Below are 27,715 nucleotides of genomic sequence, written 5' to 3'. Positions count from 1 at the left end.
CAGTTACACTACAATTATAATTTGCAGTCCAAGACAGCATCTTGTTTCACTTTCTAGAATAGGAATATTGACAAAGTAAAGAAATTATAAATTTACCGGGAACAATGTCAAAATACATCTTTAACATAGTAGGGTCCTGTAGTTGGATGCTAGAAAGATAATCAGCCAGAGGTGTGGCAACAAACCAACCAGGTACACGTCTGGGATACATGCAGCATCAGCCACACGTGGGTCCATATCACGCCACTCTGGGAAATGCTTGTTGTCGTTGATACATCTAAGCACAGCTACGTGATGTCCAGAGTGTTCCCACAGATGCCAAGTGCTTTGATCAGTGCCATCTGGCAAAGGAAGCAGCATGGTCCTGTCCCTGTCCTCTTTGCTGTTTTAAATTCTCATTTACAAAACCAACAACAACCAAAAGCCTGGATTAGTTGGTACAAGCTACAATCAACCCAGGAGAATAGAGAAATCAAAAGCTTAGAATCATAATATTAAGAGAAGACCAATCATCGCAGGGAGACATGGATACAGGACACAGGTAGGTAAGCCCCCTGCCCCAGGTACACACACACCATATATACCATACACACCAGACACACCATGCACATACCACACACACACACACACACACACACACACACACACACACACACACACACAAATGCAAACAAACAGTTCTTTCACAGGAGAAAAGATACTGAAGATCCCAGTGTTTATAAGGGTAGCATTTATTTTATCTTATAATGCTAAAATTCTGGCAAAGAATAAAGCATCTCATGATGCTCTGAGTTAAAAAGAATGGGGTCCTGTGGATACCCTCTGTGGAGAGCAGTTTGACCGAGTCTCAGAATTTGGTACCCAGTGCACTGTAGAATACTCTGACTTCTAGGAGTAATCCTCCCTGCGTGTACTACTTTGCAGGAGGGAGCTGGCAGTGCAGAGCTTCTTGAATACAATCACATTGTTCAAGGATTAGGAATAAGGAAAATGCCTACTAGAAGCAGTTTTATTGGAAACAGTAAGCATTCATGTATTGGAAGCCCAAGTTGAGAGAGAAAAAATAAATAAAACAAATGAGGTGGCTTTGTTTGGATGGTAGGGAAATATTCTACATCACATGGCCAACTGACAAAGGCAGACAGTGACTATTAATTATCCTAGGCTTTCAGATACAATATATGGTATGACTGCATGCACACACGTGTCCCTGGGGACCCAGAGTAAGAGATATTAAGGGTTGACACATATCCATTTGTATTGAAGGATCTAGGAGACAGTAATAACAGCAAGTTTCTTTCTGGAAAAGGAAAATTTGTGGCCAAGGAAGAGCTGGGGAAGGAGACTTTATTTTCACTCGCTACCCATGCAAATTAGATTCATATGCATACATTATTATTAAAAATATACTTGTGATTCTCTCTTTAAATTTATATGGCCATGGAAACACGTATGAATACACCTTAAAATATTTTAAATGAGGGACTGGAGAGATGGCTCAGCAGTTAAGAGCACTGATTGCTCTTCCAAAGGTCCTGAGTTCAATTCCCAGCAACCACATGGTGGCTCACAACCATCTGTAATGAGATCTGATGCCCTCTTCTGGGGTGTCCAAAGACAGCTACAGTGTACTTACATAAAATAAGTAAATCTTTGAAAATATTTTAAACGAGAATATATATTGTATAGATCTACCTAAATAAACACAAAGTTCAAAAGCATGCAGAACTAAACTACAGTATTTAAAGCCATGGGTTCAGATAGAAAAACATGAAAGAAAAGAAAAGAAAAGAAGTTGTGACTATGAAATTAAGGATGGGGCTCGCAAGATGGCCCAGAGGCCAAAGACGCCTGCTGCTAAGCTTGAGCACATGAGTTTGATCCCCAGGCCCATATGATGAAGAAGAGAACTGACTCCTACAAGTTGTCCTCTGACTTGAGCTTGTAAGCCAAGGTACACATGCACTCACACATATACACACCCTTCTTACACATGCACACACACACACACACACACACACACACACACACACACACACCAAACACATGTTCCATATGCCATCCTTACACATATAGACAAGCACACACACACACACCAAACACATGCCCCATATGCCCTCCTTATACATATAGACACACACTCATACATATACCCTCCTTACACACACACACACCCACCAAACACATGTCCCATATGCCCTTCTTACACACATAGACAGACACGTACACATATACACATATGCACACACCAACCAAACAGGAAAACAAACAAATAAGAATGTAATAAAAATGTTTTAAAGAGAAGAGAGGAAGAATAGTGGCTTCCTTTGAACAAACAGGAAGGGAAGAAATGAAAAGCCCTCCATCTATCATCCGTATGTTCATGCTTGACCTGGGGACAGATCCACATGTTCATGAAATAACTATTTGGCCAGGCAATTGCATTCTCTGCATTTTTTCAGGATTATAAACTATATGAAAAGAAAAAACACCAAATCCAGATGTGCACCAGATGTGTTGGCCTGTGTAATTCCTGCACTCAAAAGGCAGAGAGGCAGAGGAATGGCTATAGGTTTAAGTCCAACCTAGTCTATCTTTGTGTCAAGTTGAAGGCTAGCTAGGGCAATACAGTAACATCTTGTCTCAAAACAAAAAGCATACAAACAAAAATAAAATTAAATTAAAAAATAAGAGAGAGAACTAAAAAGGAAGAAAGACACACAGTCAGGCAAGAAGCAAGCTGAAAGGAGAAGAGGAGGAGGGAGGGAAGAAGCTCTGGGCTGTGACCGCACAATAGGCACAGGCAATGGAGGCCACCTAAGTAAAAGCTGCAGCAGTGCCTCCAGCCACATCTGAAGGGCTCTGGTGTGTGCCCGGGAGGAGGGAGTCCAACCGACCCTGGGTGGGAGATGGGGCAATTAGATGTCAGTCCATCCTTTCTATGTCAGCATGAAGACTCCAACCCACCTTAGGTCTCTCAGCCCAGCGAGGCTGGGTCCTTCCACTCCAGTGTGGGTCTAGCATATGGGCTGCTCTGCCAACAGGCCACACGGGGGAAGAACAGAGGATGCTACTAGCTCATAGAATGAGCCTCAGGGAAGGGGTGGAACCTGTCTCCGAATGTTGTGGCTTCTACTTTTCCTGAATTAGGCTCACCTCCATCTACATCCACAGTCTCTGAAACTGGAGGTGGACAAAGAGTAGATCAGCTCAAGCAATGACCACAGCAGAGATTCTGAGGGGCTTGGTGCATCCTCTCCCACTGAGGCCAGACAAGGCAGCCCAGTTAGGAGAACATATCCTACATCCAGGCAACAGCTTTTGGAATAGCCCTTCTTCAGTTGGTTCAGGACCCACATGAAGACTAAACTGCACATCTGCTACATATGTGTGGGTTCCTAGGTCCAGCCCAGATACGGTCTTTGGTTGGTGGTTCAGTCTCTGACAGCCACCAGGATAGTTGACTCAGTTGAGGTAGATGGATGGAGGGACCAGAGTGGGAGAGGGGATAGGGAGGAAGATGGGGGTGGGGTTCAGGATCAGGTGTGGGGAGGAACAGGAGAGATGGCCATGAAAATGAATGGAAATCTGAAACTGACAGGGGTGAGGAGGAGGGGGGCATCTTCAGGATGTGACAGAGAGCTGGGATAAGGGAGGCACCCCAGAATCAATGGGGGTGACCTTAGCTGTGACTCACAGCATTGGGAATATGGAACCTGAAGAGGCCAGACAGAAACCCCGGTGAAGTAATAGGGATACCTATATACCCACAAACCTTTTAACCCAAAATTCTTCCCACCTACAAAAAATGCAGGGATGGGGGAATGGAGCCAAAACTGAAGGAATAGCCAGACAATATCCTGCCCAACCCGAGATTCATTCCATGGGTAAGCACCAATCCCTAATATTATTAGTGATAGTCTGTTATGCTTGCAGACTGGAGTCTAGCAAGACTGTTATCTGAGAGGCTCCACCCAGCAGCTGCAGACAGATGCAGAAACCCATAGCCAAACAATAGATGGAGTTTGGGGATTCTTATGGAAGAATAGGGGGAAAGATTATGGCCCCAAGGGGGATAGGAACCCCACAGGAAGACCAACAGAGTCAACTAGCCAGGTCTGAAGGCTTTTAAAGACCCTCTGGGATTCTTGAGAATAGAGTAGCCAGATGTTCCCTCTTTCTAATTAGTACTCCAGTCGTGCTGGCTGGACCATTTTCTAGTCACCAGTCTGCAGGGAGACGAGATGAGCTATTCCACTGGGTTGAGGCAGAATCTAGCCTTACTTCATCTTAATGTCTCTAGGGAGTGAGCTAGGCATCTAGAGAGTTTCTATGCTCCACAGATGAGCGTGACACACAGACGGCCTTGAGAATCTCAGTTAGTGCAAGGGCCAGTGCCTTTCTAATATTTAAAGTCTATTATTGTTGTTGTTTGTTTTTGATACAGGGGATCACATAACACAGGCTATCCTTGTACTTGCTGTGTAGCCAGGATGACCTTAAATTGCTGATTCTTCTTCACTTCTCAAGTGCTGAGACTACAGGTGCACCTCAATGCCTGGTTTATGCAAAGTTGGGGGTTGAACTCAGGGCTTTCCAGATCCTAAATAAGCATTCTACCAACTGAGCTATATCCCCAGGCCTGAAATCTGCTTTAGAGACTCCAAACTTGCTGAGAGGAAAAACATCAGCTGCATTAGGTCTCTATGAACAAGAGCTTCATACTCTAGGCTAAATAGTAAATTACAGTGTCAAAAAAAAACAATGTCTGAAAAACAAGAGACATCCCTATTACTTATCTCCTAGAGAAGGGACACTATCCTCAACCTCCATTTTACAAGTCACTCGTTGTGTTGGTTTACCCATGATCAGAAAAGGAAAGTCAAATACAACATGAAGTTTCCACATGTGAATATGTGATAATTGTAACTGTGTCTAATTTAGGTTTCCTCAGACCTTGATATTGCAGTGGGCCAGCATTATTTGTATTTGGGATCTAAATAAAATTAACAGGTCTTCTATACTTACATATCTTTAGTTACAGAGATTTCCTGTGGTTGTCCCTGTCAGCAAGTGTCCAGCTGTACTGGTTCTATAAATGTTACACCCAGTTTAAATTTCTGCCAAGAACAGAGATATATCTTCCCTTGACTGATAAACATTCCAACTTAAAACTGCTTACCTATTGACTATTAAATATGCCATCCTAAATACTGTTCACCCAATGATTATGCACTTCATCAGAAATACTGTGTGCCCATAACCATTTCAGTCTCAAACAGAAATCCGAACAAAGTTCCAAGTCAGAAGAAGTAACTTTGAAAGGAATACACTCTATTGCTATTACTTTTTGAGACGGGTCTCACTATGCATGCCTGGCTAGCCTGGGACTCACCATGTAGACTAGGCTGGCTTTGAACTTACAGTGATCCTTCTTCCTCTGTTTCCAGAGTGCTGGCATTAAAGGTGTTTGCCACCATGCCTGGCCTATAGGTTTTTTTTTATTTTATTTTATTTTATTTTATTTTATTTTATTTTTAATATGAGAGCACAGACCAATAAGTCAACATGGCTTGGCTGCAAAGTAATGAATGAGGCTGTGGGTAACCTGATCAACCAGGGAGGAAGAGACAACTGGACCACGTCAAGGGACAGGAGAAGGGGCTAGTGAGGAGTCTGTGTGCAGTACAATATTTCTCTATGATAAGAGCAGCCAGGCAGTGGTGGCACACATCTTTAATCCCAGCACTTGGGCAGAGGCAGGTGGATCTCTGAGTTCAAGGCCAGCCTGGTCTACAGAGTGAGCTCCAGGACAGCCAGGGCTACACAGAGAAACCCTGTCTCGAAAAAACAAAAACAAAAAACAAAAACAAAAGAGCAGCGGAAAGGGTAAAGGGGTGTGGCCACGGAGAGGCAGCCATGGAAGGGGGCGACTGCTTATTTTGCCCTATTCTTTTCAGCCTGAGAGGCCCTCAGGAGAAAGTCACACTGATCCCCATCACTCAGGCTCCAAGGATTCCATTCAGCAGTGGGAACCCTAGCTCCTCCCAGCAACCCTCCACTCTTTGTTTTTTTATTCTCTCTTTTTTTAAAAAATTAGATATTTGCTTTATTTACATTTCAAATGTTATCCCCTTTCTTTGTTTTCCCCTTTGAAAACCTCCTATCCCATCTCCCCTCCCCCTGCTCTCCAACCCACGTACTCCCACCTCACCACCCTGGCATTCCCCTACACTGGGGCATCTAGCCTTCACAGGACCAAGGGCCTCTCCTCTCACTGATGTCTAAAAAGGTCATCCTCTGCTACGTATGTAGCTGGAGCCATGTTGACATCCCACCTCATACCAGTCAAGAGTGGCTAAGATCAAAAACTCAGGGGACAGCAGATACTGGTGAAGATGTGGAGAAAGAGGAACATTCCTCCACTGCTGGTGGGATTGCAAGCTGGTAAAACCACTCTAGAAATCAGTTTGGCGCCGGGAGGTGGTGGCACACGCCTGTAATCCCAGCACTCTGGGGGGGGGGGGGGAGGGGGGCGGGTGCAGAGGCAGGTGGATTTCTAAGTTCCAGGCCAGCCTGGTCTACAAAGTTCCAGGACAGCCAGGGCTATACAGAGAAACCCTGTCTTGAAAAAACCAAATCCAAAAAAGAAAGAAAGAAAGAAAGAAAGAAAGAAAGAAAGAAAGAAAGAAAGAAAGAAAGAAAGAAAGAAAGAAAGAAAGAAAGAAGGAAGGAAGGAAGGAAGGAAGGAAGGAAGGAAGGAAGGAAGGAAGGAAGGAAGGAAGAAAGAAAGAAAGAAAGAAAGAAAGAAAGAAAGAAAGAAAGAAAGGAAAGAAAGAAAGAAAGAAAGAAAGAAAGAAAGAAAGAAAGGAAAGAAAGAAAGAAAGAAAGAAAGAAAGAAAGAAAGAAAGGAAGGAAGGAAGGAAGGAAGGAAGGAAGAAAGGAAGAAAGGAAGAAAGGAAGAAAGGAGGAAAGGAAGGAGGAAAGGAAGAAAGGAAGAAAGGAAGAAAGGAAGAAATCAGTTTGGCGGTTCCTCAGAAAAATGGACATAGTACTACCGGAGGACCCTTCACTCTTTAGTAGACACTGCTGCCTCACTCTGGAGCATGCTGGGATCTGCTAGTCACCTGCCTCATTCAGGCAAACTCATCGCCAGGGAGCCTTTGGTACACAGACATTTCTCTGGTAGATCTCCATTTGGTAGATCTGCTGATGGTGTCTGATTTACTTACAAATACTTTCTTTTCACTTGCCAGCACAGGACCCGGGGAGCTAGAACTGGCTCAGAATAGAAAGATGGAGCCCCAGGCCACAACAGCACCCCCTGACTGGTTAAGAGATAATCTCCAACCCGCCATCTCAATTTCTAAACGGTCCCAGGGTAGGTGGCTGAGAACGACAAGAAGTGAGTGTGTATTTTTCCTGTGGCACCAGAGACTTGACTTCAGTTCCTCTGTGTGCCACCATCATGACCTCCCCTCTTGTCAGAGTCTCTGTGTGTGATCTTCATGTGAGCGCTCTTCCCTCCTGAACAACCAACCCTTCATCTTTCAGATGACTGACGGGCCAGTATCACAAGGAAGCCTCCTGGATCCATCAGGTACAGAGGTCCTGCCATGGATGGGTCAATCTACCAAGACAGGTCACTATGGAAAATGGCACTTTTAGTCTCACTGCGAGCTTCAGTGACATCCTTGTCATTGTGTATGTGCTGGTGACTTTCTCCCAGAAATCCGTGTGAAAGCACAAGCCTTGGGGTGGCAGGGGCTGAGAAGACCCCTAAATAACAAAATATTCTCAATCTGAGGAACTGATCTCCTGGAATGCTGGAATCCAGCTAGCCATCTACCCCTCCCTCCCTCCCGGATTTGGGCAGGAGGACTCTGTTAATAAATGACCCCACAGCTTCACTCTGGGAGGCAAGAATGCAAATAAATGAGCCCAAAGAACAAAAGAAGTGGCCAAAATGAATCTGCTATAGAATATTAAGGCAAGAGCTAAGGGTCAGGGAAAGGTAGTTTGGATTTGAAGAGAGATTAAGAAAGAACTTCCAGGCCAGAGGTGACAACAGCTGATATTTATTGGGTACTTACCACATGCCTAAAAACATGTTCTTCACATTTATTTCTAATTTAATTCTCACAATCACCATAAAATCTCTTCTAATATCAATCCAATTTTCCAGATAAGGACCCTAAAGCTCAGAGAGATAAAGCCCTTTCCCCAAGGCCAGACAGTTAGAATAGTTGTAGTAGTTTGAATATGTTTGGCCCAGGGAGTGGCACTATTTGGAGATGTGGCCTTGAAATAGGTATGTCACTGTGGCCGTGGGCTTTAAGACCCTCATCCTAGCTGCCTGGTAAGCCAGTATTCTGCTAGCAACCTTCAGATGAAGATGTAGAACCCTCAGCTCCTCCTGCACCAAGCCTGCCTGGTTGCTGCCAGGTTTGTAATCCAGCCCCAATTAAATGTTGTCCTTTATAGGACTTGTCTTGGTCATGTTGTCTGCTCACAGCAGTAAACTCTAACTAAGACAATAGGGAAGGCAGGACTACTGGCTTGAGTCTGGGGTCTTCCCTCTTAACTGCCACACACCTGGCCTTCTCAGGCACACACACTTGGGCCTATTGCATGTGCATTTTTAATTTGTATTTTAAAAATTATTTATTTTGTTTATTATGCATTTGTGTGTGTGTGTGTGTGTGTGTGTGTGTGTGTGTGCATCTTCATGTCCTCTAAGAAGACAACTTGAGAGAGTCCATTTTCTCCTTCTAACAGGTGGGTTTTGGGGATCTGAACTCAGGTCTTTGGGCTCCGTGGCAAATACCTTAATTTCTTTTTTTTTCCCCTTGATTTCTTGAATTGACCCTATGATGTGGGTTTAAAGGCTGAGTTTGTCACAGGATAGTATGTAGACACGAACAGCGACAAGCAAAGAATGGAAGTGGGGGGAGAGGGGAAGACAGAAGGAGGGCGACAGGGTTTTCTGAGGGCAGTGTTAGAAAGGTGGTGCTTGGTGACTTTTAAGAAAGCATATCTGTAGTCCCCCAGAGGACATTATCAGGGAGCCCACAGAGGGGAAGAAGCCAGGGGGATGGGAAGGTGCGATAGTTGATAGTGGTTTCCAGAAGCTTGCTCATAAGAACTGTAGACTGGGGCATCCCAGGCAGAAGGTGGAGTTTAGGTCAGAATGTGGCCTGGGGCAGAAAAGCTGTGTGTAAATGGGGAAGCCAGCCAGAGCAGGAAGCAAGACAGGAGTTACCAGATAAGTCTACTGGTGGAGAAGGAGGTGGGAGGCGGCGTTCACACCCCATTCCCAGGCTCAAAAAAGCCTACATTTGCATAAACCCAGAAATCCTCTCCAGAGCATGCTCCTTCCTGAGGATTTCATCTCCGAAGCATTTCCAGAAGAGAAGAATTATTACCCAGAAGAATCGGTCTGGGGATATCAGCTAAAACCCAGCATCCCACAACCAAGGAAGGATAGAACTCTCTGGCTCCCCAAAGTCAGAGTGTTTTCTCCTGACACTAATGAAGAACCCAAAACCCCAGAGGGAATAAGACTTCCATGTCTTCCCAGCCTCAGGGGCAACCAAAGCCTGCAGGGCTGTTAGTCTTCCCCGGAAGCCAGTGTTCCCATGCAGGCAAGCAGCAAGTGTCTGCTGGTTGTTTGTCTACCCTTGCTTAAGGCAAACAAGAAAGAGTAAGACTACCTCAGTGAACACTGAGAGCTTATCTCTCCTCCTGGAGCATTCTAGAAGCATGTTAACACTTGCTCTCCATTCTTTCCACCAGCACACAAGAATAGCTCTTCAAAGGAAAGGAACGTTCAATGGGTCTCTTAAAATTCTTGTTTGACATGGCTTTAACAAGAAAGCTCAAGTCAGCTAGGGAATTCTCTTGATTTAAAAAAAACAAGAAAACAGAGTGTGGTGATGATGTCATCAAAGAAGTGACTGTGGCTTCTGCACTTTGAGGTGCCTTGGAACGGGCTGGGCTGAGGAGTTAGTAGGCATTGTGGTGGGTCACGGTTTACTCCCGGGTCCCTAAGAATTGAATCGTTTGTAGTAAATTACCCATGGTGTACAATGTCAAGGACAGCAAAACAACAACCAAAACAGAAGATCAGAGTTACATTAATGTGACTGAGACAATGGCCTAGAACTTTTAAAAGGGGTCGGGGAGGGGACAGAGATGGGTCAGGGAAGAAGGGAATATGGCTGGCTAACTGTACAGGGCAGAGGAATGGCAACAAAGAGACCGGGAATCTACGGGATGTCCTTTAGTGTTCACAGAGGGCAGACAGGTACCAGAACTCATAGGCAGTCATTTGACAGAAGCTTTGAAAAATGAAAACCAATAAATTCCTCTAGGAAAATAAACTAGACTATGAACCTGCACAGAGATGGCTCAGTACATAAAGGCACCAGACACCAGACCTGACCACCTCAGTTCAATCTCCCGACCTACCTGGTAAAACGACAGAGCTGATTAACTCCCAGAAGTTTTCCTCTGACCTCCGCATGCGAGCAGTGCCGTGCACATATACCATGCACATGCACACACAAGTGTCAAAACCATTTTTATTTTTAGAAAACCAAGCTCCATCAATGCCCATACAACAAGGAAAGGAATCTAGAAATAAGCTCATCTGTCATTAAATGATCAGTGAAGGGCGCTAACCACCATGAAGTACAGCCTGAGTTGGAAAAGAACAGAGGAGATGTTTGTATCCACGAGGTGCTTTTCCAACATTTCTGTGGGCATCCAACCCCAGTCCCTTCACTGGACCATGTATCTGATTGTGTGTCCCCAGGCACAAACTGCCAAGTTTGCCCTTCACCCTACAGAGAGAGACAAACCTCCTGCCAACTCCCCAGATATCTACACACTGCAGAGATTCCAAGATTATGATACCGGGCTGGGCCTCGGAGGAAGGAATGAGGAAGAGGCATGTTTTTTATTCACCCCAGGCAATCAGCTAGAACTCTCTATTAACTTGTTGGGTTACTTCAGCTTTGCCTCCATTCCTCCCGTACCAGTTTGGACCGGTTGGGACAAGAGGCCGCCTTCCTGTCTAGATCAAAGTGATTTCATCTTTACGTCAATCAAAGATTTCTGAGTTTCATACTTTCTGATTTGGACAGTGAGCTCATAGTGCTCACGAGTGGAAGATAACAGGGAGAACCCACAGATCCAACCCACTTAAGTGACATGAAGCTGGAGAGCAGACAGATAACCCTTAGGAGTGGAAGGCCTCTCTGGGTCTCATAGGCGGTGGCGAGATGGCACCTCTTAAAATCCCTTTGTATATAGACACAGACACACACAGACACACAGACACACACACACACACACACACACACACACACACTGTACTCTACCACAGTCAGAGAGAAGGGGATAGAGAGTGGTCCAGTCTGACTAGAATTAAAAAGAAATACCATAGCCGGGCAGTGGTGGGGCACGCCTGTAATCCCAGTACTCTGGGAGGCAGAGGCAGGCAGCTTTCTGAGTTCGAGGTCAGCCTGGACTACAGAGTGAGTTCCAGGACAGTCAGGGCTATAGAGAGAAACCCTGCCTTAAAAAAATCAAATCCACACCCCCGCCCAAAAAAAAGAAAAAAAATACCATTATAGAAGTGGGGTTACAGGCTCGACCCCTTTATAGAAGTGGGGTTACAGGCTCGACCTCTTATTTTATGGGATCCTTTTGACACAGGATCTTGCTATGTGGCCTAGGCTGACCTGGGACTGGCTGGCTTTACACTTGTGATCCTCCTAAGTTCTGGGAAGACAGATCTGTGCCTCTACACCTGGTACTTGTCACTCTCTGACAGGTGAAAACTGTTCAGGGGAGGAAAAAGGTTTAGTTAGGTGCAGACCACAAAATGGAAAATATCAGGTGGGGAGTGTCCGGGGAGGTATCCCTACCCTGCAGGGTAAAAACGGGGAGGCACAACCTCAGGGAGCACAGCGGTTCTTGTGCTGAGCTGGGGAGACCATCTGGGGGGCTGGATGTCACGGAGAGGCACGCTCAGCAAGGAAAAACTGTTCCTCCTGCTAGAATCTGGGGCACCAGTGAGGAAAAACTAACCTGAATCCTAGACAAGCCTGGGCTTCAAAGAGAAGAGTCTTAATTTTTCTCAGGAGCAGACAAGCCACAGAGAAAGTCACATTTGCTTGCCAGGGTGGGCCAGGCAGCAGGAACCAATAAATCCACAGGGGAAAGTAGAAGGTTGAAAGTGGCCACTGTCTGTGGCCATTTTACTGGTAGAGTAGAGCAGTTTTGACAAGGACTGTGAGGCCTGCAAAGCCTGTAATACTTCCTGTCTGCCCTTCCGTATAAAAAGCTCCTCATCTAGACACTGTCTGAAGCTGGCCTGACTCAAGCAAGAAGCAACAGACTGGCCCCTCATGACAAATAGAGACCCATTAAAATAATTTCTTCTGATACCACACGTGTGTTTCACACACACACTCACATACACACACACACACACACCTCACAGGACATGGAGAAACCAAGTTGGAATTGCTTGGTTCCTCCATGGTGGCTAGCTCTCTTAACACTAGAAGGCGCTCTGAAGGCTGCGGGATGGGGGAAGCCATTGGTAGTGAACTCAGTAGTGAACTCTGTGACTTACAATAATGACCAGAGTGACAAGATATGACCATTTGTACAATAGCGGAATGAATGATGTGCCAATAACCAACCAATTTCTGCTCAAATGTAAGGCCCCACTCCACAGATGGAAACATGTGTCTGATACTGCAAAGCAGACAGAAAACCAACGGCTAAGAGTTTGTGGGTCACAGGAGTGAAGCTACTATTATAATTTTGCATAGTAGTGACATTGGTTTCTAAATCTGTATCTCTTTACCTATAGTTTAGTGTAGCTTTCTCAGTCCATTAGATAAGAATTTTTAATATAATGGATGGTAGGTAATGCATAAATTCAAAATGCAGTAATGTATGACCAGTCACAAAAGAGACATCTATAATCACTTTATCTTCAAAACTCAGGAATCACCAAGGCAGAAAGGTTGTAAAAGCCAAAGGTTGGAGAGGACCAGAGCACAACATGTCTTCTAGATATGACAGGACCAAGGCACTCAAGGGCTCCCAGCAGCTATGGCTGCTGGTACAGGATCAAGCCAGTCAATGGAAGGCATGGGAACAGGTTTCTAAGACCCTGCCCTCAACTGGGGAGCTACAAACAGCTATGGCTTCTGGGGTAGGGAGTCAGTTTCCTTTAAAGGTATGATTCCTGGTAGATTGATTGACCACGCTCTTGTGGATGGCCGCATGCCCAGTAGTATATGGCTAGCACCAGTTGGAATTATTGGGTTATTAAATTGAAAGAAAAAGGAGAAACAAAACCAAGGGGGTAGGAAATGGCGGCAGATCTGGGAGGAACTAAAGGGAGGAATTGGAGATAAATTAATTAAAATGCATCATATAACATTCTCAAAGAATTAATACAAATATCTTTAAAGTAAACACGCAAGCATAACCGACAAAAATTCTTTCTGGAGGGTCAGAGCCATTTTACATTCACAAGTGACTGAACAGAAGGTATGGAGGCTCCAAGGTCCCCTAAAGCAGCAGGAAGCATTAGAAAGGACAAAAGGGCTCAGAGTTATGTCCTGATCCCAATGTACAGCCAAGGAGATGTCCCAGTATTGCTCCTCCAAGGAGTCTTTGCCTCTAAAAGTTCTTTGGGAAGCTGCCCTCAGTGTGTGCCATCCTGACCTCTGAGGAGCAGAGAGAAGACACGTTTCACAGGTCTGTACCCACTGGTTGAGTATCCACCAGCGTGCATTTATTTCAGCACGGTGTAAAAAACTGTGTGTGGCTATTATTGCTCTTGTTGATCTATTTGTCGGTACAGAGTCAACCCTCATAGACACATAGGTATATGATATGGTATATGATCAACTGTACGCTCGGGTGTGCTTGCGCATGTATGCAGAGAGAGGCCAGCGGAAGATATAAGGTGTCATTCTCTAGCACTCTCTACTTTATTTCCCTCAGACAAAGTCTGCTTCTGAACCTGGAGCTGAGCTAGCATCTAGAAAGCCCTCAGCTCCTCTGCCTAACACTGAACCAAGGCTACAGGAAGACATAATCAGTTTTGTTTTGTTTTGGTTTTGTTTTGTTTTGTTTTTGTTTTGTTTTATAAGGGTACTGTGGATTTGAACCCAAACCCTCACGCTTATGCAGAAAGTGCTCTTACCCCACTCAGCTACCTCCCCAACCTCCAATATCAATCGATCTGCATTAGGTCTTAGGCCATTTAGCAATGCAAATCATTTAAATAAAATCTTATTTATTATTAGGATTGGCACGTCTATTTTTCAGATCCCTGACTGCAGTAGCAAGCTGACTCTTCTACACACAATTCCCTTTGCAAAAAAATATATGCACTAACCAAACCTTCTGATTTCTTGACAGAACTTGTCAGATATGCACTCTCACCCTTGCCATGTTGGGGATGACAGGCACTTGCTCAATGCCATCCTAGGAGGACATCAAAGGAGCAAGCCACCCTCCTGGTACATTTCCCCCGCCCCATAAAGCATTCACGTATACAGAACACCCTTAGCAGGTCCTCTACCCAGTCACCTTTCCGGAATGTCTCTCTCTTTTTCTCCGCTTCTCTGTTGACACGATTCTGTTCTGGTTCAACTGCAGGCCCCTGGTCTTCAAGTTCGTCTTCAGTTTCATCATCACTGTAGGGAACCACTTCATCGTTGGGCTGAGACTCCTCATCAAACGTTGTTTCCGAGTCTCTTTCTGTGTTCATTCTGCTGGCAAACTGGAACTACCTGGAGAGAAAAGGAGGAGACAAGAGTGAATCGGGACCTTGCTGTGTTGGGCTATATCTTGCTGCATCCTGTCATACAACCCCTTTTACAGAACACTGTCCTACTGGCAATGCAAATTATTCACCAATAGTGATCTAAACGTCTAACTTGATCTGCAACAAGAACAATAAAACACTATGGGTTAAGTGCCAGATCAGAATTGAGGGGGAGGGGGGAAAGAAGTTTATAAGTGTGTGCAACCCAGGAGCAGGAGAACCTGAGGGAGATACCCATTCTCACTTCTGGTACATCTAGAACCTGCATATACACATGTACCTGTATAGAATACCCACATATAGCAACACAAACATATAGCAACATGTAACTATAAGACTCAATCTCTCTCAGTTCTATTTTTCTAGGAGGTCACACAAACCTTAACGGTAGTATTTCAGATTGTCCATCTCTACCCAGTGAAATAAATTTAGTAGGGTCACATTCAACATTAAAATAAAAATGAAATAGATTAAGCAGTATTAAAGCATGAGTCATGTAGTAACAAGTACTTTCTGGTTAAAAAAAAAAGCTGTACACTACCCAGAAGCACAGACTTATTTGCATTATGTTAATATGTTTTGTGGAATTTTATTTCCCACTTTAGACAGAGCTGGAACATTGCTGCCTTAAGATAACTGTTTCCTGCGAATGCTAATACTTCGAGCCTTTAATCAGTTTGCTTCAAGGAACAAACACTCCCTCCATCTCCTGCCCTCCTCCCACCACCATCCTCCCTTCCTCTCTAGAATTTGTTTGAGGGTATGCTGTTGCATAACATAACTACACTGGAAACAACGATACCCAGAGTTATATTTATATTGGGAAAATATTTATACAAATTCCTTGGGTTACTTGGGGACAGCCTTGTAACCCACCATTATTTACCCAAGTGTCAGTCTGCCATGCAGTGAGCATTGTGAGCAGTAGCAGCCCACAGTCACTTAGTGTTAACTGTACACCAGGCCCTGGACTACGGGCTCCATAAACACTGCACCTTTGAAAGTTTCATACCACCCCGAGGAAGGCATCATTACTCGTTCTCAACTGAAAAGAAAACCAAGACTCTGGAATCTTAAAAACCTTCTGACAATAACCATCACCTTCCAGGAAATATCACGTATACTCTGCTTCTGTGCTATAACTTATTATGGACTTTAGGTGCAGATTGCTTGCAGAGGAACTCTTGACATGAGAGCATGCTTTATACCAAACCCAGCATCTCGTAGACACGTAGAATAGCATTTATGTTAATGGGTGTAAGAACTTTCCAAGTTTAAAACAGAAAAAAAAAAAAAACAGAAGCAAGCCAGGTATCTAAAGAGTATCCACTATACACATGAATCAGTGCTCATTCAGTGGAATAGTGTACATCAATTAAGAACATGACTGGGAGAGAGTGCACGGAGGGATGCCACAATGCGTTGTGGGGGAGAGGTGAGCCATAGGTCCCCATAGAAGCAGAATAGTTACTGATACAAATGTCAGCACCTGGCGTCTGCATTATTTTAAGTATAAAGAGTGGGGCTAGAGAGAGCGGCTAAGATCACCTGCTTCCTCTCCAGAGGACGCAAGTTTGGTTCCCGGAACCTACACTGGGTGACTCACAACCACCTGTCCCTCTAGCTCCAGGGAATTGGAGGCCAGAGGGCACCCTCGAACCCATGGTCATACACACATACATAGATAAAAAGGAATCTTTAAGCGAATGGTGCATCAAAGTATGCCAATTAGTAGGTCACTGATAGCTAGGACTCAGTAATCATTAGCCAGTAATCGCTGTTAGCCATTGTGTCTATGGTTAGATAAGTGTTACTTACAACAGCAAACAGAAGGGCTCATCCAGACTTTACACTTTTCCTGCTCCAAAATTATGCCTAAAACATAGACTACATCCCCTTAAAAATGGAGTCTTTGTGGCATGGATAAGCATGGGCGTGACCCTCTCCTCTCTGGGTCCATCCCTGTCTACATGCTTTGTTTCTTCTTTGGTAAACGTGGTAATGGCCAGTAGACCTACCAGCTTTTTGTTTGTGTGTTTGTTTTTGCTTTTGTTTGGTTTGGTTTGGTTTTCATTGTGGAGATTTTATTTCTTCTTTTCAGATTTCTGTGGGTTTATCAATCCGTGGCTGTCACTTGTGCATCCATTAAACTGATTTGGTTCTATTATACAGTAGCATCTATGCTTTGGCTAGCATATAAAAATAATACACTCTCTTTGAAAAAAACCCCAACTGCTCTGGGTGAGCTACCTGCACTGCACCTCTGTCCATTCCTAATCAACGTGGACGTGGCGACGGGTGAAATGAAAGCATTTGCTATATCTTACCACCTAAAAATGTTTCTGCATGGCAGTTTCCCACTGTTTGGTATCTCGTACACTCCCCTGAAGGAAAGCTTGATCCTGACTGATACTCATCAGCTGAACTTCCGTCTCCTCCTTTGTAAGATGGAATAACAGTATCCCTATCACAGAGTTGGTTGGTGCATTATCCATTATCTTCTCTGCCTTGGGTTCTTTGATCCTATTTTTTCCCCTCAGTCTAAACATGAGTGAGTCTCATTCTTTAGACTACAATGTCAAAGTCCCTGTCTGCCGATGACATAGAACAGGTGGGTACCTGCCTATCCCCACAGATAGCATTATTATTTGTATCCTTCCTAGCATTTTCACAGGTATGAACATACAGGAACCTGACTAGACCACAATCACTAATGCAGTGGTTCTCACCCTGTGTATTGTGACCCCTTTGGGGGGTGGTGTCAAATGACCCTCTGACAGGAGTAACCTAAGACCATCAGAAAACACAGATATTTACATTATGATTCATAACAGTATCAAAATTATAGTTATGAAGTATAATTTTATGTTTGGGGGGGTCACCTTAACATGAGGAACTATATTAAAGGGTTGAAGCATTAGGAAGGTTGAGAACCACTGTTCTACAGGAACTCAGAGCCACATTATTTGGCATTCAAAGATCTGGAGACACAGAGGGCAAAGATTTGGAGACAAAGATAGCAAAGAAAAATGTTTGCTATCAACATTCTTTGCTATCAAACTGCAGTTCATACCTCCTACCTGGTATCATTAGATTCCAACAATATTGGATGAGGCTTAAAACTTGAAATTCAGTAAAGACGAAAACAAACCAGCAAAACAGCCAAATTCAGAAGTCTAGCAGTATAGAGCTCTTTCAGAGGCTGGCTCTTTTGAGACTATCAAAAAAGCATTGTTCAAGACCTTAGCATGCATAGGAAACAGCGTAGGCCTTCTAGTAAGGTTCCAAAGACCCTGCATGTAAGGACTAACCTTTCTTGCCCACCACAATATCCCAGGCCAGGTGCCACACCTGTCAAAGAGGGTATAATTTAGATTCTGTATTTATAGGACTAGTAGTCTAGATAGCAGTTGGTAAATTATAGCCCGGGGGCTCTAATTGGCCTGTAGCCTTTCTTCAGGTTCTATTGGTACATCTTTGCTCATCCATCGAGGTAGTATTGCCTATGGCTGCAGGAACAGTGCAAACTACAGTACTCACCATGGACTCCATGAGGACTCAAACCCTAAAGTATTTTCTCTCTGGCCCTTTATAGAAAAAGCCTGCTAACCCCTAAAACTATAATGAAATTAAATAAGATCAATAAGACAACTGGTCAACATCGAATGTCCAAAGCCAAATAAAATTCACAACAAACTGGGTAAATCGAACACCTTTTGGGGATGAGAAACTACTACTACCAGGTAAAGTAGTTATTAAGGGAAAATGTCCCTTAATAACAAGAGTTGCCATTTTGATTTTGGGGTGTTACCTCCCTCATTCTTTCTTATGTAACCAGAAAAGATATATACCAGATAATCATTGGGATGACACATCTTCCCTTGCTGTGAGGAACCTTCATATACATTCACGACCAAATATGATGGTATTTTTATTAACAAGCATTTGTGTCTGTGTGTGTGTGTATGTGTGTGTGTGTATCTGTGTGTACACATGCGTATGCACTTGGGCACACATGTAGAAGACAGAGGACAACTTCAGGAGTCAGTTCTCTCCTTCCAACATGTGGGTCCTGGGGATGTAACTCAGCTTATGCCAGCCCCTAAGATGGCATCCCCCATTTTTTTCAAAGATTTATTATATGTAAGTATACTGTAGCTGTCTTCAGACACCAGAAGAGGGCATCAAACCTCATTACGGATGGTTGTGAGCCACCTTGTGGGTGCTGGGATTTGAACTCAGGACCTTGGGAGAGCAGTCAGTGCTTTTACCAGTTAAGCCATCTCTCCAGCCCCAGTATTTCCCCCCCCTTAAACTGTATAGTATAATCATGTTCTAAAAGGAACCACAGAGCTTGATGGGGCAGCACAGACCTGGTATCTCAGCATTTTGGAGGTGGGGGCAGAAGGCTGGTCAAGGGGCCAGCTTAGATGGTAAAGCACTTGTCAAGCAAGTTCAAAGACCTGAGTTCACATCCCCAGTATACATGTTAAATTCAAGTTTGGCACAGCAGTGAGTTCCTAGAGTCCCAGTGCTAGGGAGGCAGACATAAGCAGGTACCTGGGGCTCACTGGGTGGTTAGCCAGTCTAGCCAAACTCGAGAGTTCACTGAGAGGCCTTGTCACCCCAAATAAGGTGGAGAGCTGACTCCTGGCTGACACACACACACACTTGTACACACAGAGTTCAAAGGCCAGCTTTGACTGCTACATAGTGCTTGCGGCTAATCTGCACTGTGGGAAACCTGGTTTCAAACAACAAACAAAAAAGCTGAAGATGTAGAGATGGAGTGCTTGCCTAACAAGTGGGACCACGGAAATGGGCGACGGCACATGACTGTAATCCAAGCAGCAGGGAGGGGAGGGTAAGAGGATCAATAATTCAAGAGCAGCTTCAGCTTTAACTGTAGGGTCCAGCCTGTCTCATGGGACCCTGTCTCAAATATATATACATACGGGGGGGGGGGGGATAGACAAATAACTAAAGAACTTATACTTTGTTTTTTTAACTTGTCACTGAGCTGTAGCATTCAGGGGGATTTCTGTCATCTATCCTTAGAAACCATCCTCAGTCAGCTTACTTACAAGGAGCCACGAAATTGTTTTCAGGGTTTTTGGGGTAGGCTTCACATTGCTACATCAATATATCCAATATATCGCTGCTTGAAATGCACGTTGTGTACACCTTGAAAGGGAAAGTTGCTTGATTTCAGCCTTAGAATAAATACTATAATTTTATAGAATTAATTTTACCTCACATTGGAAAAAAAATTAATCTTCCTGACTAGTAACACAAATTGACTTAAGATCAAATCTACCTTCCTCCTCCTCCCCCTTCCCCTCCTCCCTCTTCTTCCCCTCCTCTCCCTCTGCCCCCAGTGCCCTATTCCTTGGGATTCTCATTCTAGGTACCAGCAGAACAGGCAGAGATGTAGCAAAACATCACCATCTCAAGGGTCTGAGTGGTTCAAAGTGGTAGAGCATTTAAATCCTGATGCACTGGTTACTATAGAATATAGGATATTCTGCAGGGATGAGAGTATGTGGCGAGCCCACTTTGAAAAAGCAAAGCTCTGGGCTGGAGAGATGGCTCAGCCGTTAAAGGCTAGGCTCACAACCAAAAATATAAGAGTTCAGTTCCCAGCACCCATGGCTGTCTCTCCAGCCCTTAAAAAAAAAAGAAAGAAAGAAAAAAAGAAAAGAAAAAGCAAGGCTCAGCTGAGGAGCCCTGGATCTCTAATAAGCCACCAGGACCTGGCTGGGTGTCAGGGAATGGAGACCAATGCTATGGGACACAGTGACAATGTTCCTGGGCCAAATACTGGTCTTCAGGCTTATACCATAGCCCTCCTGCCCCTCGTCATCCCATACCTATGCCAGAGTCGGGGCTGGGCTTGGCACTTGGAAGGCCCAGGCAGACAGGACACAGGTCTGAGGCTAGGCTGGGTTAAACGGTGATGGCATGTTCAAGAAAGGAAGGAAGAAAAGAAGGGAGGGAGGAAGACAGAGAGGCAGGGAGGGAGGAAGGGAGGGAGGGAAGGAGGAGCATGGGCCTGGATTAGAACTTCAGCTCCAAGATTCACTAGTTTGTAACTTCAGTGCGTAATTTAGCACATTGAAAGCTCACACTTCCCATAGAAAAGGGGAGGGAAGAGTGTTGTCTCTCAGAGTAAGAATTAACTGATGTAGACAACTAAAGCATGTGAAAGTCTCAGGGTGTGTGAATGCTAAATTCTATCCCCTGCTTTCTCCTTGTTCTTGAATGATAAAGACTTTCAAGACAAAATCTAAATCTACCAAAGAGGGTGCAGCCTGTCAGCCCCATGCCACCTTAGTATACACAGTGTGTCAGAGCCTACCAGGTGCTGTGGTTTAGATAGAGTTTTTTATTTCCCCAAGAGTCCAGGTGTGGGAGAGCCTGGGGTCATTATGAGTGTTGGTCTAATGAGAGCATTAGGCTCCCCAATAGGACTGAAGTTAGCTCTCTGAAGAGGATTGTTAAGAAAGCCTGAGCCTGGGCCACCCAACCTCTCTGGCTTCCTGTTAGAGATAAGAATATTGACAGCACATGAGTCCCCAACATTGTGACTTTCGCCCTCAACAACCGTGCACTGCAGAAGCCTGTTCACCTTAGAAGTTGGCTCAACTCAAAGCTTTTCACCATTGTAATGGGCCGATAACAGGTTTCAGTGTACCCTTAACAAGCCTGACTTTCTCTGACTGGCTTTGCCTCCCTTATCTTCTTCACGTGGGAATTACCCTGAGATAAACCAGCTTTCCTCAGGGACAGCCTCTCAAATAGAATGTCTCCTGCTGGTCACTAGGCTCTGAACTTGCCTGCAGACCTGTTGTGGTGGTTTGAATGAAAAAAGCCTTCATAGGGTCCTATGTTTTAATACTTGACCTCTAGTTGATAGAACTCTTTGGGAAGAATTAAGAGGTGTGGCCTTGTTGGAGGAGATGTATTGAAGGAAGCAAGTCCCTGTGGGTGGGCGCCATTGCCAGTGTTTTTCTACCTCTTGATGACTCCTACTTGTAGATGAATATGTGAGCTCTCATCTCTTTCAAGAGAAAGAGCTCTGTCATCAAGGACTCTAACCCTCTGAAACCCACATGAAACACTTTGTTTGATAAGTTGCCTTGGTCGTAGTGTCATATCACAGCACTACAAGAGTAACTAAGACATATGCCTAAGCCAAGCGGACAGGCAGGGACCAGAAAGCATAGAGAAGCGTCACTATAGCAGAACTCCCTCTGCCCCAGATTTTCCATATGCCTTGGTGAATTATTCAGCCATCAAGGTCACAAAGCCCAGAAGATGAGAAGGATAAACAGCAGGATTTGTGTAATCACCCCTCTAACAAACCGCACTTACAAACTTGCCTGCTTAACACTTGCGATACGTGGAGGAGTGATAAACTCCGTCCCTCTTAACAGGAGAGGGCAGGCTGGAGGGGGAGAAAAGGAACCTAGGCAGGGGGCGTCAGATTCCTGCCTTCACAGCAACACCCTAGAGTTGAATTAATAAAAAAACGGGAATTTCTGATGCTATTATAGAACTCTAGATTTAAATGGGAGAGAAGTAAGCATGGACCAGAAGTTTTTCCAGTACTTGGCAAGATGGGCTAAGTGTATTCATAAGAGCGACGGGAACCCAGACACAGGGATGGCCCATGCCCCCAGTCAGTAACATCTCTGCTGTATAATTTGGTTTGTGCCCAAGGAGACCCAAGCTCAGACAGAGAAACTCAGAACATTCATTTCTGCCCACTCTCAAGTTTGTCTTTTTCATAGGTTAAAAAAAAGCTTTCAAACAGAAAAAGGCATCTTTCTTCTTATTCATTTCTCTTTCTTTCTTTTTTAAAAAACAGGGAATGGTTGAGACAGTTCTGTTCTACAGCCCTGGCTAGCCTGAACTCACCTGTGTAGCCCAGGCTGGCTTCAAATTTGCACAGTCCTTCTCTCTCAATCTCCCAAGTTCTAAGCTCCAGGCATGAGCCACCATGCCTGAAAGAGGACATTTCTGAAATACAGTTTTCTTCCTTTGGCTTATAGAGTTTAACAGAACACTCATCATGATATAGAAGTATACACATTGCATTTATGCGTCCAGTGCTGCGCATTCTTTGTTATGTGTTCTATTCTTAACAGGATTGATCTCATCTCAAAATGCAGAGCCTGAGATAGTCTCCAATGACCCCACCTCCTGCTGTCCAAACCTGTATAAATAATCCTTTTTCTATGGCTGGGAGATAGACACGGTATCTTGCATCCAAGTGATAAAACACTGCAACAAGTGATAGAAAGTCATTTTTATTATTGGGTCACAAAAATCAGTGCCTTTCTTCTCACCAGGCAACTCTATCTCCTTGGTGGCTTTGATGGAGCAGCTGCCCTGTCTAGATGCTCAAGAGTAAGAAATGAAGTAGGCGTTGACAACAGCCAGAAAGCTCTGGAATCCCCAGGGAAATGAAGTTAGACAACAGCCATGCAAACTTGAAAGCATAATCTTCTACAGTCTTGCCTTCAAGTGAGACCCTAGGCAAGACACCTTCATTATAGTCTTGTGAGGAACCTTGAAGCAGAGGATTCAGCTAAACTCTACCAGACATCTATCCATAACCTGGGAGATGGTAGACCTGTGTTAGCTTAAGCACCTACATTTGAGGGTAAAACATCATACAGCCATGAAGACTCATACTGTTCATCACAACAATCATAGCTTCTCGATAGAATGCCTAGTTAGTCAGCATTTTACCCAAGTCATTTTCCAAGAAGTGTCCTGGATGTCTATTTCATGTCTGTCACAGAGCTAAAAGATCCTAACTGTCTTAGTTAGGGTTTCTACTGCTGTGAAGGGACACATGATCACAGCAACTCTTATAAAGGAAGGCCTTTTCTTCAGACTGGTTTACCATTCAACAGTTCAATCCATTATCATCATGGCAGGAAGTATGGCAACTTGCAGGTAGACATGGTGCTGGAAAAGGAACTGAGAGTTCTATGTCTTAATCCATGGGCAGCAGAGATGACTGTCTTCCACACTGGGCATAGTTTGAGCATAGGAGACCTCAAAGCCCGCCTCCACAATGACACACTTTTTCTAAGAAGGCCACACCTACTCCAACAAGCCTCCGAATGGTGCCACTCCCTATGAGCCAAGCATTCAAACACATGAGTCTGTGCAGGACATTCCCATCAAAACCACTACATTTAGCAAATCAAGCTTCAGAGGACAAAGAGATTCATGTGGCCCACGATTCCATCATTCCATGGAAGTCAAGGCAGGAACTTAAAGCATCATGTCCACACACAGAGACTACTGTGTCCTTGCTTACTGACTTTCATGCAGCTCTCTTCTGTTCTATACCATTCAAGACCATCTTCATAGGGAAAGGCATTAGCCACATCCATTAACAATCAGGATAACCCCACCCCAAGACATGACCATAGGCCTTGATCTAGACAATTCAATTAAACCTCTCTTCTTGTGTGTGATTCTAGGCTGTTGACATTTAAAATCAAGCATCAGTCAGGTGTGGTGGCTCATGCCTTTAATCCCAGAACTCAGCAGACAGATCTCTTCTTGAGCTTGAGGCCAGCCTGGTCTACAGAGTGAGTTCCAGGATAGACAGGGCTATACAGAGAAACTCCTTGAAAAGCCAAAGAAAAAGCCAGGTGGTGGTGGCACACGCCTGTAATCCCAGCACTTGGGAAGCAGAGACAGGCAGGTTTCTGAGTTCGAGGCCAGCCTGGTCTCCAGAGTGAGTTTCAGGACAGCCAGGGCTACACAGAGAAACCCTGCCTCAGGGGAAAAAAAGCCAAAGAAAAACAAACAAACAAACAAACAAACAAACAAAGCTAAGCCCCATAGGCCTTCATCTTGTGATAGGAAGTAGAAGTCTATTTTTTATCCTGGTTAGTTCTGATACGTGCTGTGCCCTGTTTGGAATATGCCTAACATTCTTGAAAGTAGACTCTGACAAGTGTGTTGACAGCTACAATTAGACAAGGAATCACATGAGGCAATGGTAATAACATAGATTTGAGATAGAGATTAAAATCAGACTTTACGATATTAGGGAAACAGTCTGGCTGCAGTTCCCCACTCAGGCACAGTTGTATTTATTTCCTCTCCAAACCAAAGCCTACGAACCCAGAAGCCAAGACGGGTAACATGAAACAAAGGCGCCATTACGCCACCACTTCAGAGACAATCCAGCTCTGGTCCTCACTCACTCGAGATGAAAGGCCTCTCTGTGTAGTAGCAGAAGCCCACTCCTAATCTGATTCCATTCCCTGTTCTCATCCTGAGTCACAGCCATGGAAAAGAGCTGTGGAAACCCTGCACCCTTTGGGCCATTCAGAGAAAACAGGCTGTCTTCATCCCCTAGGTAAAGTAGGAGGATTTTTTTTTTTTTTTTTTTTTGGTCCGGCTTCCTTGTGGGTAGCCCTAGGGCTAATTGTATTTGATGCTAATTCCATTCTCCTGTGAGGGGCTTCATACAAGGAATGAGACAGCATTCAGGTGATTTTCTGTAAACTTGTTTCCCTTAATTTAAAAATAAAGGCTAGAGCCAGTGATTGGGCAAGAGGAGGAGAAGGTTTTGGGTAAGAAGGAGAGGAGGAGGAGAAGGTTTTGGGTGAGAAGGAGAGAAAGAGTTGGACGAGAAGAAGGTTTTGGGAGAGAAGGCTTTGGGAGAGGGAGAGAGACAGAGAGAGAGAGAGAGAGAGAGAGAGAGAGAAACAGAGAGACAGAGAGCAACAGAGAGGGAGAGAGACAGAGAAGCAAGCAGAAGCACTCGGCTTAGCGATACTGCAAGTTATAAAGGGTCTCATAGAGGGAGAAGATGGTAGTGCAGTGGTAAATCTGCCAATCTAGGCGAACAGCTTGTATTTATATTAATTGAATTGTGTTTTCATTGCCAGGGCATATTTGGGTTGGAGATGTACCACAACACAGGTTTGCCATTGCTTCCCCTCCATCTCCTTATACAGATGATTGCTTTTGGGGGCCCTTGACAGTTGACCCCTAGAGTTGTGGTGGAAACAGTCTGAGGCACTTGGCTAGGTGTCAGCACTGCTGTCCTCCCAATGAGATAAGTGCAGGGCCAAGTAACTTGCCAAAGGTCACCTAGCTCCGAGGGGTAGGGTCATTCGGACTTCAGTCCTCTCTCCACCCACCTGGGCTGGGACACACGTGACACAGAGAGAGGGGTGGAGTCACTGCAACTGAGGCTCTGTCCAGGAGGAAGTACTCAAGGACTTCAAGTCTCTACTGTAGGCCAGCTTTCTGTGATGATGACAAATCACCTGAGACATTCAACTTAGAAGGAAGAAAGATTTGCTTTGGTTTACAATGATTAACTTGGTTTTGTGTGTGTGTGTGTGTCTCTCTCTCTCTGTGTGTGTGTGTGTGTGTGTGTGTATGTGTGTCTGTCGTGGTGAGACAGAACATTGTGGTAGCAATACATGGATGAGGGGGTTCATTTATTTCATGTCAGCCAGGAAGTGAAATAGACACGACTGGAAAGGAATGGGGTCCCAATATCCCTTTCAGGACACACTCACTAGGACCTAACTTCCCTCTGCAGGATTCCTCCACCTCCTAAAGGTTCAAACAATGCCCATATTGCCTCAGACTGGGCAAGCCTTTTTTTTTTTTCCCCCACACAAGGGTCTCTGAGAGAAATTCAAGAGCCAATCCATAAACCTACATAGAACACCATGAGGCGCAAGAAAGGCCTGGGGAAAGGAAAAGAAGAACTTAGCAAAAATGCATCAAACTTTTCAGCCTACAGGCAGGCGTGCCCCATGTCAGTGAGCTCTAAGAGCGCTCTAAGCTGATGGTTAGTTCCTCTGTATTTTTGAGTGTACAATAAGTGAGTCACAGGAGCACTGAGGAACTTGGGGTAGGAAGGAGGGAGGCAGGAGATTTTCAGGAATGAGGAAGAACCAGAACACAAAGGCAGAGGCAGGAAAGTACAGTGGAAAGAACTAGAATGGTTCAGAGGTTGAACGAAGTCACCCTCCACAGCCCATGTGGCCTTGGTAATGCCTCACTTTGGGGATTGCCTGTCCGTACTTACGGTGTCTGCCAAGGGAAGAATTTGATCCTCTCAGGCCCATCTGCTGGGGCTGAGGGTGCGGGAGGCGCCCAGGCAGGTCAAGCCACAGGACCCTGAACAGCTCCTGGTCCCAGACTTTTCATCTTAAACTGGTCTCACTGGTTTTTTTATTTTATTTTATTCAACATATTCTTTATTTACATTTCAAATGATTTCCCCTTTCCTGGTTCCCCACTCCCTGAAAGTCCCATAAGCCCTCTTCCTTCCCCCTGTTCCCCTATCCACCCCTTTCCACTTTCCAGTTCTGGTATTCCCCTACACTGCTGCACTGAACCTTTCCAGAACCAGGGGCCACTCCTTCCTTCTTCTTGGACATCATGTGATATGTGGTATCATATCATATTATGTCTTGGGTATTCCAAGTTTCTAGGCTAATATCCGCCTATCAGTGAGTGCATACCATGAGTGATCTTTTGAGACTAGGTTACCTTACTTAGTATGATGTTCTCCAGCTCCATCCATTTGTCTAAGAATTTCATGAATTCATTGTTTCTAATGGCTGAATAGTACTCCATTGTGTATATATACCACATTTTTTTTTTTATATCCATTCCCCTATTGAGGGACATCTGGGTTCTTTCCAGCTTCTGGCTATTATAAATAGGCGAATTGATCCATTCTTATCTCTTTGTACTAAGCTCAACTCCAAGTGGATCAAGGACCTCCACATAAAGCCAGGAACACTGAAACTAATAGAAAAGAAACTGGGGAAGACCCTTGAG

General features: G+C 44.6%; 1 protein-coding gene across 1 annotated transcript in view; it reads right to left on the bottom strand.

The window, feature by feature from the left end:
• Atp8b1 (ATPase phospholipid transporting 8B1) overlaps positions 1 to 27,715 on the bottom strand; it is a 137,734-nt gene that overhangs the window by 63,882 nt on the left and 46,137 nt on the right. The window contains exon 2 of the mRNA XM_052201387.1: positions 14,629 to 14,831. Coding sequence (XP_052057347.1) covers positions 14,629 to 14,809 — 181 coding nt within the window. The 5' untranslated portion in view covers positions 14,810 to 14,831. The remainder of the gene's footprint in view (positions 1 to 14,628; positions 14,832 to 27,715) is intronic.

This window comes from Apodemus sylvaticus, chromosome 13 (genome assembly GCF_947179515.1).
Source record: "Apodemus sylvaticus chromosome 13, mApoSyl1.1, whole genome shotgun sequence".
NCBI lineage: Eukaryota > Metazoa > Chordata > Mammalia > Rodentia > Muridae > Apodemus > Apodemus sylvaticus.
This window is presented reverse-complemented; position numbering and strand designations above follow the sequence as displayed.